The 15,605-nt window shown below is 46.7% G+C and overlaps 1 protein-coding gene across 5 annotated transcripts in view; it reads left to right on the plus strand.

Moving 5' to 3' along the window:
• LOC135488430 (multidrug resistance-associated protein 1-like) overlaps positions 1–15,605 on the plus strand; it is a 312,354-nt gene that overhangs the window by 59,492 nt on the left and 237,257 nt on the right. For all 5 annotated transcript variants that reach the window (XR_010446979.1, XM_064773049.1, XM_064773066.1 and 2 more), the window contains 3 exons: positions 406–522; positions 13,532–13,593; positions 14,332–14,463. Coding sequence is in view for 4 of the 5 variants with exons in the window: in XM_064773049.1 (XP_064629119.1) it covers positions 406–522; positions 13,532–13,593; positions 14,332–14,463 (311 nt within the window). In the remaining variant the exon portion in view is untranslated. The remainder of the gene's footprint in view (positions 1–405; positions 523–13,531; positions 13,594–14,331; positions 14,464–15,605) is intronic.

The raw sequence follows: 15,605 nt of genomic DNA on the forward strand, positions 1-15,605 counted from the left end.
TAAGGTGAAAGAGTACGACCAAAATAAAGGGGGGAAATTGCGGAGATGGATGAATGCTTTAAACATATAGTGGCCCCAATACTTTCCCGGCTTATTTTTGTATAATCCCACACTTTTGATTTAATAGATGGCCCCATATGCAAATCAGACCTGCCCCTTATGTTAATGAGTATGCCCATATTTAGAAAGGACAAAAAATGCTATTTCTCCGAGATCGCTGCAAAGTTTACCCATTTAACCCGGCGAGGACCATCTCCATATCAACCACGACTTTCAGGAAAAGTTTCGAGGTCATCCGATCTGAACTGACAGAGCAGATGTGTGACAAACTATTTCAGCTCTACGTCCATTATAGTAGTGATATAAAAAAACGCTCATTTCCTGCCTCTTCTCTAATTCTCACAGGCACAGGACCATTACAGAATGGTGACTTTCTACTCTTACTATTCCTTGCTCATAGTTGAGTTCATACTCCACTGTTTTGCTGATGAACCTCAGGCTACACTGGAAGTTACACATTCTGTGAGTACATGCTGCAGTGCTTTTTTAGGATAGGGGAATTAGCTTTGTGTTATGATTTTTGGCACACTGTAGAGGAGACTATGCAACACCTCAGTGTCCGTTGTATGTCGTATCCTGTTTCAAACAGTGGCACGTTTCTTAACTGCTAGGGCTATGAACTTGAAACTTTGTAAACAGGACCTACCAGGCCAGGTGACCTCTGACAATGAATTTCGATCCGATCTGATTCTTGACTTGCCCACCAGGGGGCCAGAAGTGGTAACCTAAAAAGTGTGATATCTCTCTTATAAGTAACTCGTTTTCGATAATTTTTTTTTTGGTTGGTTCTCCTAGTAAGGATACATCGCACGCATATCATACGTGTTTCTGATTTGACCTAATTTTCAAGGTCACAGCGGTCAAATGGCGTAAATTGGTCGTTTGAGTGTAACTAAGGCACGTTTCTTAACCACTGAAGCTATGAACTTGAAATTTGGTACACATGACTCCCTACATCATGTTACTTCGAACACCGAATTTCAATCTGATCTGATGGTCCACTTGGCCACCAGGAGGCCAAAACTAATAATAATATAATAATAAAATGCAGCATATTATAGTGCCATGTCCAAGTTCTAGGCTTGCTCCAGGGCACTGTACAGATATTATAGCATTTTAAAATGTCCATTGCGAAAATAAATTTAAAAAGATGAATATCTTAACAAGTAAAAAGTTAAAAGTGTCCAAGTAAAAGTATCCAAAAGAGTTATGGGTCAAAAGCTAATTTAAAAAGTTGGGTTTTCAAGGCACGCCTGAAAGATTTGGAGTCATTTATCACAACTATATCCTCGGGCAGAGAGTTCCACAAGTATGGTCCACTGAACTGAAATGACCGCTCTCCATTTTTGGCTCACCGCAGGGGAGTCTATACAACACCGCAGTGTCCGTCGTCGTCGTCGTCCGTCGTATCCTATTTCTAAAACAGTGCCACGTTTCTTAACCGCTAGGGCTATGGACTCAAAACTTTGTTTGCATGACCCCCTAGGTCAGATGACCTTTGACACTGAATTTCGGTCCGGTCTGATTCTTAACTTGGCCACTAGGGTGCCAAAACTGACAACATAAATAGTGTGATATCTCACTTATTACTGATTAGTTTGTGGTAAAAATGTTATGGTAGATACTCTTAGCAAGGATACATCACATGTGATGCGGGTTTTTGATTTGATGTACTTGTCAAGGTCACAGAGGTCAAATGGCATAAATTGGCCATTTGAGCGTAACTGTGGCACGTTTCTTTACCAATAAAGCTATGAACTTGAAATTTGGTACACATGACTCCCTACATCATATAACCTCTGCCACCGAATTTCGGTCTGATCTGATTCTCGACTTGGCCACCAGGGGGCCAAAACAAAAAAAAGTAAAAAGTGCAATATCTCGCTTAATAGTGACTTTTTTCAATTTTGTTTTTATGGTAGGTAATCCTACGGGTTTTTGATTTGACCTTATTTTCAAGGTCACAGAGGTCAAATGGTGTGAATTGGCCGTTTGTGTGTAACTACGGCACGTTTCTTAACCACTAAAGCTATGAACTTTAAACTTGGTACACATGACTCCCTACGTCATGTAACCTCGGACACCAAATTTCAATCTGATCTGGTACTCAACTTGGCCACCAAACTAAAATAGGTAAAAAGTGCAATATCTCATTTATTAGTGACTTGTTTTTGATGATATTCTTATGATACTTAAGCTGAGCGCACATGGGCGACAAAATGACAAAAAAACCTGAAAACATTTGTTTTCAAATATTTTTTCACAATTTGTTTTTCAAAAACATTTGTTTTTGAAACAGTTTTCGAATATTAAACATGCAATATATTTTTGACCTAGTCAAAATGTTTTTCGTCAAAACGTCGCCCGTTTGCGGGTGATTGCAACGAAACGTAAAAATTTTTTGCGTCATCCTCGTCATCAGCCAATCATGATGACGTTCAGCATCATGTGATACCAACCAAGCCAGGTCAAAATGGCAGCGCCAATTTTAAACGAAATGGAGTTGATTGTGGATGAAGAATCGGAATTGCATGAATTAATATGGACGACTGAGCTCGAGGGCAGGTTGGTCGAGCTGTGGCAGGAAAGGCCTGCCCGGTTCGAGGTGACGGTGGTTACGAAGAACAAGCAGAAATGCTAAAATTGTGAAGCGGTTGTTATGCATGGCGGCCGCCATCTTGGAATACGCGGGTGTAACCGGGGGTGTGACGTATGGCGCAACCATGGTAACCCCTTGTTTTTGACGTGACCTGTGACGTGACCGTGTCATTTTGTCTCCCGTGTGCGGGTGATTGAAACAAACACGACAAAGACGCAAAACATTTCGAAAACAACTGAAAACAAATGTTTTCAGTTTCGCTGTCATTTTGTTGCCCGTGTGCGCTCAGCTTTACTCCAAGCAACGATACATCACATGTCATACCGACTTTGGTTTGACCTGTATACTATACATGTACAATGTTTCTTAACCTGGATGAATTCCAAAGCACCAAATATCTATACGGTGAGCACAATGGCCCCTGGCCGTTTCATTGTTTTTTGTCCTAGGAACAATTAATTTATGTTTAAATTCTGAGCGCAGTGGCCTAGTTGGCTGGTAACGATTGACTAGATCCGATAAATATGATGGTGGTGTTCTGTGAAGCGCGGGGAAAATGTGTGATAAGACCTTGAATAAAATTCTATATTTGACCGGCAGCCAATGGCAGGGAGTTTAGGCAAAAAATGTAAGTACTAAAATAGGGGTTTTCATAACTTCATTGAATAGGGATTGGTCTAACTAAAACAACGGTGAAAAAATTTACAAATCGGTCAATTGGTTGATTTTCTATGATTTTTTTAATATTTTAAAACAATCGCATATCATTAACCCTTTCGGACCCAACACCTAACCCACCCATCTACCCAGGCCCAAAATGGGGATTTTAAGAGCTTTTTTCTGCTGGCCTGGTGTGTTGAAAATAAGAGAGATAGAAGGAAATGACTGCTTGGGTTGGATAGACAACTAAATGGAGAATATTTTAGTGGGAATGCTAATGAGGTCATGTGACCTCATTAGCATATTCTGAAAACTGTCCGCAAGTGATTTTTTTTACTTTGAAAATTCTTGGCTCTCTTAGTTTCAAGAACCACCAACAAAACTGCATGGAATAGGTAGGGGGGTGGGTCATCTTCATTTTCCCACATTTTCTTTTCAATTATCTTCGAAATTATGATTTTGGGACATTTTCCTCATTTTTGGGCGAAAATGTCAAAATCTGACGAAAACGACATAATTTCATATTTCAGCCAAAATAAAAGGTAAAAACCACTTCTTTTGTTTTTATATCTTTATTATAACTATTATAACTTTGAAACTGTGATAAACAAATTGTTTTTACCTGATATTTAGGTGAAAAAATACTAGATCACCCTGTTTTTGAATTTTTCACACCCGCAACCTCGACATGGTCCTACAATGCATGGAGTACAAATGTCTACTACGGCCGTATATATCGGTGGGGAATCCCCGAAACCAGCGAGACTGGTTTCATTGATTTTAGACATTGGTTTGATAGGCAGTTCGAAGATGGCAGCATCGTAATTTGCTAGTTATCAACGATCTTCTGCATCAACCGCCCCACGGTTGCTCGGGTAATTGCGGTGGGGTCAAGATCAACCGTGTCACGGTTGCTCAGGTCCGAAAGGGTTAAGAAAGACAATGGAAAAACCTATTGCATCTTGACCTACTGATGGCGCCGTTCTGAGTACCAAATTGGACATTTTTAAAGCATTTATAAATATTAATCCCTGATGGATGATCCAACTAACATTAAAGTTGGCATTTAAGGGTACTTTGACCACAGGAGTTCGAATCCGCCGACGAAATTTGCGATTTATGAATATTAATTAGGCTAATTAGCTTATTTAGGTCTGTTTCTTCAGTTGAATAGCCATTTAAGCATTAACACTCAGAATTCTGAGCTATTTCTCTGTCAGCTCAACAGGATAAACCAATTTTATGTCGTTCATACTCTACCCACGTCAGGCTTTTGCATGTGTACTCCATTCGGACACACCCGAGGAAGAAATAATCTCTTCATAATAGAAATCTCTTAGCTAGTTCGCTTAGCTACACCTAGGCGGTGCCCCTATACAGCCTCTGCCTCGTGTGAGCCGCCATCACCAGTACTTCTTCCTCGGCACACTGTAGCACATTATACAGAGTTTCTCTCGCGTTGTTTTCGCCAAATTCTGGCCGATTCTACGCTTAAGAAGGACACCCCAGGACACCTTCGGGACGCTTATTGACTCTATGAGACGGGTGAGATCATTCTTTTACTATCCTCCCTCGATTTCTGCTTTTGGAGCGTGCTTTTTCTGCCGTCTCCCAAGAAATTTTTTCTCCGTTTTCCCGGGCTGTTGGTCACGTGACCGTTCGTTTTATACTTTTGTGTTTTTTTCTATTAGATATTCGGCGTAATGACATCGTTATTACCGTCCTTTCTTACTTCTTTGGGTGTTCCACTCTTTGTTCTGGACCTCCTGCCCTTCAGGGCGGGTTTTCGAGGTCCTTTTACGGGTGTATCGGGGATTCATAGTCCCCGGCCCGGTTGTTCCCCGTGTCGGGGTGCGGGTAGTTCCGCCCCCATTGGGCCGGACCCTTCCGCCCCCGGGATGCCTTCCTCTTCTCCCGGCACAGCCGGCAAGAAGACGAAAAAGGTGAGGAGAGGGGCGCGGCCCTCAAAGGGAAGGGGGTCTTTGACTCTCTCTCCCTCGCCCTCCTCACGGACCCCCGCTAAGTGGTGAGGTCCACGGAGCTCTGGGGGGGTTTCGACCCCTCCCGACCCCTCCCCCCAGGCCGGGCACCCCTCTTTTGGGGGTGTGCCCCCTGGGGAGGCCTTGGGTTTGAGTGTTGGTGACCCTGATTCAGGGACACTCCCCAGGGCTAGCCCTGCCCCCTTTCCAGGGCCCCGTCCCGATCCCCCCACCGATGCCCCCACCCGTCATGGGTTGGTGAGCAGCGTCGCCCCCGGTGAGCCGCCTGTTATTTCAGGTGTGCTCCCCCTTCCCCCTCCGGGGTTTGCGACGGGGGTTTGCGACGGGGTTGTCCTTACCGGCGGCAGCTGGCTCTGCCAGCGCCACGGTCGAGTCCACGGCCACTCCGGGGATCCGCCACCCCTTCGCTTTGGGGGGGGGGCTCGTCCGTCCGACCCTCACTCTATGAGTCGGTCGTCTCTTCAGACGTCCCCTGGCGGGGCAGGACCGGTTTTCACCTTCCCGTCTTTGCCGCTGTTCACCGCACCCAGAGGTGTCCTGCCCGGTGTGGGCAGGTGGGTCGGTGATCGACCACTATTCACGGGCGAGGGGCCCTGGTGCCCCCCCCCCCCCGTTATGGGTGCCGTCTGACCGTCCATTTCCCCGGTCCGACCCCACCCTGCTCTGTCGTGTATGTCGGGGTTGACGGGTGTGGCTGCCGATCAGGCATGCCCCCCTCCCCCCTCCTGTGCCTGCCCCACGGGAGGCCGATTTGAGCTCTGAGCCTCAGCCTCTTGCTTCCTCTCTCACGGAGGAGCAACGGCAGTTGCTTAGGAGCCTGACGGACCGCATGGAGGCTTCCAACCTCCATGACAGGTCCTCGGCTCGCCCGGCCGAGAGGCCGGTGGCTTTTGATTTGAGTCATCAGCCAATGGACTGTGAGTTTAGCGACTCACAGTCTTTTTTGGCCTCTCAGGCTGACCCCCCGTCTGGGGGTGAGGACTCCGCCATTGTCGCGGGTATGCGCGACTTGCGCACTCTTGTTCGGCAGTTGTGCCGCAAGACACTTGTCCTCTCCCGACGGTCAAACCCGCCCTCGGTAAGGTGCCGTTCGACTTGTTCGGCGACGCCTCCGAGCAGGAGTCGGATGCGGTCTCTGACTGGGCTTTTCAAGAATTGCCCACGTCTCCGGCCCTGATTAGAGCCTCCACATGGCTGGATACGGCTCTTAGGGATACAGCGCCTTCTTGCGGGGGTCACCAGCGCGCCCTGGTCTCGACGCTCCCGTCTACGGGGCCAGGTGCCTAGACTCAGGCTGGGAAGCGATTCACGGCCGCTTCCCCTCCAAGCCTGTCCTATAGACCCGATTATTATCGGGTCTCACCGTCGGGAACCGACCCAGTTTCACTGTCGCCCCTCAAGGACGACATCCAACTTTCGGGTTTGGTACCCCCTAAAGTCCTCTCTTCTTCTGCCTTAAAGGACGCGAAGAATGACGAGGCCCTGGCTAAGGAGACCCAGGCGGTGTTATCTTACGCCGACCTGACTCTGTGTGCCCTTACCAGGTCTTTAGCCGCAGATGCCTCGGAGGAACAGCGTGTTCTCGCGATGTCCCTCCAGCAGTTCCTGCAGCATGCCAGCGATCTGACTGCTAAGCAGGTGGCTAACGGCGTTCTAAAACACCGCGACCTGCTCATCGGGGGGGTTGAGCACGGTCAGGTCCCAGTTTCTGCGGGGGGCATTAAGGACCGCTCCATTGAGTGACCCTTTCTTGTTCCATGACTCCCTGCCTGACACCATGGGTGCTCAGGCACAGTCTTGATCGCCTGATGGAGTCAGTCTCGACTCCTCAGGCCGCCCCCCATCCGCGTTCCTATTCACAGGCCGCGGGCAGGGGACTACAGGTGGGGTCTCGACGCCCCCGAGGTTCGTCGGCTCCTCGTTGGCCCTCGTCCTCGCGTGGCCTCTCCTCCTTTCGTCCTCAAGGGCAGGCAGAAGCTGCGGCTCCTTCTCGCCGCTCCAATAAGCGCCACCACTCCTCAGGCAGGGGCGGGAGCGGCGGGCAGCCCAAGCGTCCCTTCCAAGAGAAGGGTCGCGGGGGCAAGCGCAAGTGACTCTTTAGTCCTTCCTCCTGTGCCACCAGGTGGCGCCCCCACAGTTGGCGTCGTGGGTGGCAGACTGTGACACTTCGCAGACTTTTGGGACCGGTGGTGTTAAAAAGACTCCCCCGTGCCGGATATGCTCCGACAGGGCATCCGATTGGACTTTTCCGGTCCCCCCCTATGACGTCGACTCCTACCCCGGTGTCCTTGCCAGTAGACCCCGTCAGGGCGCTTGCCCTTCGATCGGAGGTCCTGTCTCTTCTCAAGAAGCAGGCAGTGAGCCTGGTGGACAACCATTCCTCCCCGGGCTTTTACAGCCACGTCTTCTTGGTCCCCAAGAAGTCGGGGAAGTGGAGACTGGTCATCGACCTGTCCAGCTTGAATCGGTTCCTCCGGGTCCCCAGCTTAAAGATGGAGACAACCAGGTCAGTAGCGGTCGCGGTGTAGCCCAACGATTGGGCTATCTCTCTGGACCTTCAGGACGCGTATTTACACGTCCCAGTCCATCCAGAGTTTCAGCCCTTCCTTCGTTTCTTCTTCGAAGGAAAGGTTTATCAGTTTCAGGCCCTTCCTTTCGGCCTGGCTTCTGCTCCGCTGATTTTCACAACAGTCGTCAAGGCGTTTGCCGCGCCTTTTCACGCCATGGGCTTAAAGCTCCATTGCTATCCCGACGACTGGCTGCTACGGCACCAGGCTCATCGCCGTCTGGGAAAGCAGGCAAAGTTTCTGCTCGTCACAGCCAGACAGGCAGGGTGGCTGTTAAATTGGGACAAATCCGAGCTGGACGCAGCTCAGGATTATGTCTTCATGGGGGTGCGATTTCGCACACATGAGGGCCTGTTGTCCCCCCCTCCGGACCGAATTCGCAAGATTCGGTCCTTGGTCGGGATTTTTCGCCGTCAGGACAGCGCCACAGCCCAACAGTTTCCGTCGCTGCTGGGGCTGCTCAATTCGGCAGCGGACCAGGTTCCTTTCGGCCGGCTGTATATGCACCCACTCCAGCTCCTCCTGCTGTCGAGTTGGCGTCCATTCACGGACTCCCTCGACCAGCGGATATTTATCCCGGGGTGCCTCCTGGGGGAGGTGTGGAGTTTCTGGTGTTCAGAGACAGAGCTCCTCCGCGGAGTGCAGCTCAGCCCTCCGTCGCCCCAGATGTCCCTGTTCACGGACGCCTCCCTTTATGGTTGGGGCGCCCATTTGAACGAAGGGGACCTGACCGCCAAGGGCACGTGGTCAGAGGAGGATGCGCGGCTCTCGATCAATATCCTCGAGATGCAGGCTGTCATCCTGGCAGTGAGGGCCTTCACATCTCATCTGAGGGATCACAGGGTTTCTCTTTTCTCCGACAATTCGACGGTGGTCGCTTATATTCGGAGACAGGGGGGGACGAGATCCGACACATTGTGCTGTCTCACTTGGGAGCTCCTGCAGCTTTGTCGCCGCTTGGATATCCAGCTCCTCCCCCGTCACATCCCCGGCAAGAGAAATATTTTGGCCGGCGCCCTTTCCAGGTCAGACCGTCTGGTCCAGACAGAGTGGACCCTTCATCGCGAGGTGGTCTCTCGCCTGGGGGCCCTGTGGGATGCTCCGGTCGTGGACTTGTTTGCGACTCGGTTGAACAAGAGGTTCCCCCTGTACTACTCACCCCTTCCGGACGGGGAAGCCTTGGAAGTGGACAGCCTGTCGGCCTCCTGGGACGGCCTCAATGCTTATGCATACCCGCCAACCCCACTGTTGCTACCGGTACTCAACAAGGTGGCCAGTTTACGGGTCAGACTTTGTCTGATAGCTCCGTGCTGGCTGAACCAGGCCTGGTTCCCGGTTCTGCTGGAGCTGCTGACGGATCACCCCAGCCGCCTGTCGGCGTGGGACTGTCTGCTTTATCACCCGATCGGCCGGGTCTATCATCAAGACCCTTCTTTTTACAGGCTTCACGCCTGGAGGTTGTCGGGTATTTCCTCCGAGAGAGAGGCTTTTCGGAAGATGTTATCCGTAAAGTCGCCCAACCTCAGAGACAGTCTACCCTTGATTCATACGATAGCAAGTGGGCTGTCTTTCGAGACTGGTGTCGGGAGCATGGAGTTTCTCCGGTCACTCCCTCTCTTCCCAACTTCCTCGACTTCTTCAATTTTCTATTCTCGGTCAGGGAGTTTTCGGTTCAGGGAGTGAAATGTTATCGCTCCGCCGTTTCGGTCACCTTAAAGCTGACTGAATCGTGGCAACCGTCTTGGGATGATGCTGTTTCATCGTTGCTTCGCAATATGTCTTTGGAGCGTCCTCGCTCCATTCAGCTTTCCCCCAAGTGGGACCTCTCGGTGGTCTTAAGGGCTCTGATGAAATTTCCATTTGAACCCATGCATCAGGCAGATTTTAAACATCTGACCTTTAAGACCGTTTTCCTGGTGGCTTTGGTGGCTTCAGGGGCGGTCTGAGCTCCATGCTTTAGCCTTTGATAAATTGGCTTTCACTGAGAGGGACGCGGTCCTAGAATTTGTCCCAGGCTTTCTGGCAAAAAACCAGGCGCCGCACACCTCCAGGCGCCCGGTTTTTATCCCCTCGTTATCTGCTATGGTCTCTAGAGACCTCCCGGACAGAACTCTCTGTCCTGTTAGGGCATTGAAGTTCTATTCTAATAAGACTAAGGAGCCTGCTGTTCGCCTAGGCAGGAAGCGCCTCTTTTTGTCTTATAGAGAGGGGTTTACTAGGGAGATAGCTGCAGCCACGGTCGCCAGATGGTTGTTGGCCACCATCCGGATGGCCTATTCTATGACACTCGCTTCTCCAGAGCTTTGTCGCCTCGGCGCCATTACGGCCCACGAGATTCGGGCCATTTCTACTTCGTGGGCCAAGTATAAGGGAGTGGCGCTGAACGATGCGGCTACGTGGAGTTCTCACTCTACGTTCTCCCAGTATTATATGCGCGATTGTTCCAGGTTAACAGATGGTATGCTGTCTCCTGGCTGTCTTGTCCTCCCTCCTTTTTAAGCGGGGGGGGGGGTGGGTGTTCTATAGACTGTCGCCGGGTCTTCAGGCCTGCGCGTTCGCCCCGTCCAGCTGTCCTAGGGTTCAGCCGCCTAGGACTTTTGAGAGTTAGTCAGTGAGGCTGCTCCAGGTTATTCTGGGGCGTGCTCTCCTTCTTGTAAAAAAAAATTTTTTCCACATTGTGTCTCTTGACGATATGTGCTGAGCTTATACCGTGTTGTTTACCCTCCTTCCTTTGGTTGTTGGTATTCGATGCAAAAGTCTGACCTGGGTAGAGTATGAACAACGTAAAATTTCAAATAACTGAGAATGGAAGTAATATTTATTGGATTCTACGTTACTTATTGTACCTTACCGCTTCTGGCGTTTTCCAAATTGGAGTCTCCATCCGCTCGGATTGGTGGTGTTTAGTCAGGAAAAATGCTTCCGTCGTGCGTAAATAGAAAGTTACGCAGTGTAAAAAAAGAAGGTTTTTCTAGAGGATTATGGCAGATTTTTGACATGATACGAAGTAAATAGCAACAAGACATAGTAAGAGTGTATTTTTAATGAACAATTTATCAATTTATACAATGTTTGCCTGAATAAAATACATCGTTAGTGTCCTGAAATCTGCACTTCGAGTGTCAATTCGCCACCATTGGAGGCGGCGTCAGGTGACTCGCTGAACTCCCTACCAATGGAGTGTTTTTAGAACTGGAGTGATGTGTTCATTTCGTTTGGTTCTGGTAATAATCCTGGCTGCCATGTTTTGAACCCGTTGGAGTCGGCTAATTGTGGTGTCAGGAAGACCATACAGCAAGGCATTGCAGTAATCCAGCCATGATGTGACAAGTCCATGAATAAGAAACTTTGTTGCACTTGGAGTTAGTGATTTGCGAATTCTGCATATAGCACGCTCTACTAACATTGTTCACATGTTTTACCATCGATAAGTGTCGATCGTAAACAACACCGAGATTTCTTACTGATTCGGCTGGACAAATAGACAATCCGTCAATGTTTACATTCACGGGGATCGGTTAAACACGGGAAAATTTGGAAGTATACATCATAACTTCAGTTTTATCACCGTTTAGTTTCAAAAGGTTGCTCTCCATCCACGTACCAATCTCACTAAGGCACGCTTCAAGTCGCTGAATCTGAATGGTTTGACTCATCTCATTGTTAATAAAGGTAAAAAGTGCAATATCTCGCTTATTAGTGACTTGTTTTCGATGAGATTTTTTATGGTAGGTACTCCAAGCAACGATACATCACATGTCATACTGACTTTGGTTTGACCTATAGAATTAGAATGTAGAATCTTTCTTAACCAGGATGAATTCCTAACCACCAAATATCTAGATGGTGAGCACAATGGCCCCTGGCCGTTTCATTCGTATCGGCATTATCAGAATATGCATTTTTACTGGCCTTGTGAATGGCGTTGATGAATGTATATCTGATAATTGTAGAAAAGGAACTGGTAGTGTTTGCAGTCCCTGTTTAATTTTTTGCCTCACCGTAGGAGAGTCTACAATACGGCAGTGTTCGTCGTCGTCCGTCGTATCTTGTTTTAAAAACAGTGGCACATTTCTTAACCAATAGGACTATGAACTTGAAACCCCCGGTCAGATTACCTCGGACACTGAATTTCGGTCCAATCTGATTGTTGAATTGGCCACCAGTGGGCCAAAGGTTGAAAGCTAAAAAGTGTGATATATCTTTTATAGGTGACTCATTTTTGAGAAGATTTTTATGATAGGTTCTCCTAGCAAGGATACATCACATATGATATGGGTTTTTGATTTGACCTAATTTTCAAGATCACAAAGGTCAAATGGCATAAATTGGCCGTTTGAGTGTAACTATGGCATTTTTCCTAACCGCTAAAGTTATGAATATGAACTTGAAATTTGGTGCACATAACCCCCTATGTCATATAATCTCCAACACCGAATTACGGTTCGATATGATTCTCGAAAAAGGTAACAAGTGCAATATCTCCCTTAACAGTGACTTGGCCGACAGGGGGCCAAAAGGAAATCTGTAAAATGTGCAATTTCTTGCTTATAAGTGACTTGTTTTCGATGATGTTTTTGTGGTGGGTACTCCGACCAAGGATACATCTCATATCGTACAAGTTTTTGATTTGACCTACTTTTTTTGGGTAAAGAGTTCAAATGGCTAAAATTTGCTGTTTGATTGTAACTATGGCACATTTCTTAACTGCTAAAGCTAACAACTTGAAACTTAATAGACATGACCCTCTAGGTCAGAGAACATCTGACACCAAATTTCGGTTCAATTAATATTATCGACCTGGCCACCAGCGGGCCAAAACTGAAAAGGTAAAAAGTGCTATATCTCGTTTATTAGTGACTTGTTTTCAATAATATTTTTATGGTAGGTACTACAAGCAAGGATACATCACATGTCATACCGATTTGATTTGACCTATATACTATACATGTAGCATGTTTCTAACCAGCATGAATTCCTAACCACCAAATATCTATACGGTGAGCACAATGGCCTTTTCATTTGCAATTTGGGAGGCAAACACAAACATGTATTTACTCTAAAACCTCGAATACAAGGTTTGAGGCTCTGCCCCCATTCATTACAATGATTTTGAATGGGGATAAGTCAGGTATTATTCTTTTATCATGGTGTTGCATATGTTATAATCATGCACTGATCTTGGCTGACATTGACAGTGAAACGAAATCAACATCACTGGTTATAGTGGAATCCCTCCTCCATTGTAATGAATGGGGGAGGAGCCTCAGACCTTGTATTCGAAGTCTTAATGAATGGGGGCGGAGCCTCAGACCTTGTATTCGAAGTCTTAGATTATATGAACTCACTTAAATCTCCACCCTACTGCCTTCAAGCATTCAATTTCAGCAGCGAGAGCAGAATTTAGTCTACTGCCTATTGAAAATAAGTGTTTTCACAAACTTACAGATTTTTTTGACATTTCACAGTACAGTATTGCATGCTGATAACGCTGAACAGGGGAACCAAGTTGCCTATCATATTTTTATTCGGTGAGCACAGTGTTTTGCAGCATTCAGTGGAGAAGAGATACATGTAGAAATGCACAAGTACAAGTGTTATTGAAGTTAGTAAAACTCAGTATGTTGTTTATACTTTCCTTTCAGAAACCCTGTCCTTTCAAAACAGCGTCATTCTTGTCATCAATCACTTTTCATTGGATGAATAAGTAAGTAAAAAAACCCTTTGTACTGCAAAAACGAAGATGACGACTGCGGGTAATGCTGTCTGCATGTATCTCATTATTGTACCAAATTTTTAAAGTATATCTCTTGTGACAAATGGTCGTCACTGGAAGATGCTCGTCGAACAAAGAAGCAGCAATGTTGATGTCACCACCAGATGGTAGTCTCAGTGCTTGAATTGAACCATTCATGGATATTAGCTGAATATGCATAACTGTCGAGTTTCTTAATTTTTCAACCTGTCTTAGTTCTCAGGTCACACCAACATGATAACAATCCAACGTGATCACAACAGGCCAGTGATCTGAGAAACTTTTTTGGGTGGATAGTACATGTTAAAGATTAGGTAGATTAGGACTGCACTATTCCCACAATTCTTTCAAGTTTAAAAATGACCAAGAAACTTCTGAGCCAATATCAATCGCAGGTGGCTTTTATTGCCTGTATACAGCTAGCCACTTCCATTTCTAAAAAGTCCTGTCGTCAACAGGGGCCACCCTTGACATCCTGTGACATCTCGATGTAGTCTATTATGTCATACCGACGTCTGTTACCGGGGCATGCATTGTTCTTGCAAGTACCTGACCAATGCCAAACTGGTGAAATCTTTTTTGACTTACTTTTTTGGCAACATGGACGGTCAACATCTTCTTTTGGCGCCTAAACGTTGGCCTCTGATTTCATTTGGCATGTTACTTTATATCTTGTACTTTTCATTTCAGGTTGGTTGTAACAGGCTTCAAGAAAGACCTAGAGGAATCGGATATATTCAACCTAAGTTTCGAAGATACCACTCACTATTCTGCTGCAGATTTTGAAAAAGCCTGGAAGAAAGAGAGGGAAAAGTATAAAAAGTGAGCATTTGTGTGATGCAGTACTGTAGACATAGTAGACCTACCAAAAAACAGATTAGCTTAAAAAAACCTCTAACTTGGATTGCCTTAATTTTTCAACCCCTACCTGGCGGTCACAGTTTTTAGAGGATTGTAATGGTTAGGGTCTCAAATTGACGCTAATGCTCTGCCCTTACAGCCGAACAGGGCAATTTAAACATTAATTAAGAAACTCTCAGAAGTCATTATATGCACATCTGTTTTTGGCCAAAACGGCCTGTCATGAGTGAGTGTGATGGTCATGAGGAGTACAAAGTGCCAAAATATTTTTATAGAGCGTGCATAGATTGATTTGCATATTTACCACTAAACCAACACACATAACTCCTCCCACCAACATGCTGTGATGTTTTGTCTCCACATCACATCACCAAAATTGCTGGTAGGCCTAATTATGTATACAAGTGGCATAAAGTTTTGCAAACCATCCATTAATGGAAAAGTCATGTAATATGAATAACATGTAATTATAGGCCCCAGATTCCGTCTGGGGACTATATTGAGATCACTGGAATTCTCGAAACTGTTATTTTTTTCCACCAACACATTTATTGCGGTAGTCCAGCAAAACGGCTAAATAAACCAGAAATCAATCACCCTTACACCACCAAACCCAATTCCATTTATGGACTATCGCAAAAGTATTTTAAAAATCCTGAGTATTTCAATACTTTTGAAGCATTTTTTGCTGAGATTCGTCTGATCGTCTTCTCCCAACATGCCGAAGCCGCGATTCAATCTGACATGCGCTGTGACATGCGCAGAGGCGAGACGCTGATACATTAGCATAAGCTCCGCCCCGTCATAATGACGTCATTATTCTCAGGAGTTGGTCGAGCGATGGGACGATGGAGCATGGAGGTATTATAAAGAAACCCAATTCGATTCATGGACTATCGCAAAACGATTTTTCAAAACTCAGAATATTTCGATGCTTTAGATGCGTTTTTATGACTCCAGCTCCTCCCTCTCTGGGAGCTGCTGGAGTCAGTATTGTTTTCGCTCAGGTTTCTCGTCAAATCACGTGACCTCTCCAACACTCGATAATGCACTCTTTTCGTCCACGTTTTAGGCCAATCTTCGGCATGAACATGAAATCTAAT

The sequence above is a fragment of the Lineus longissimus genome, chromosome 1 (assembly GCF_910592395.1).
Source record: "Lineus longissimus chromosome 1, tnLinLong1.2, whole genome shotgun sequence".
Classification (NCBI taxonomy): Eukaryota; Metazoa; Nemertea; class Pilidiophora; order Heteronemertea; family Lineidae; genus Lineus; species Lineus longissimus.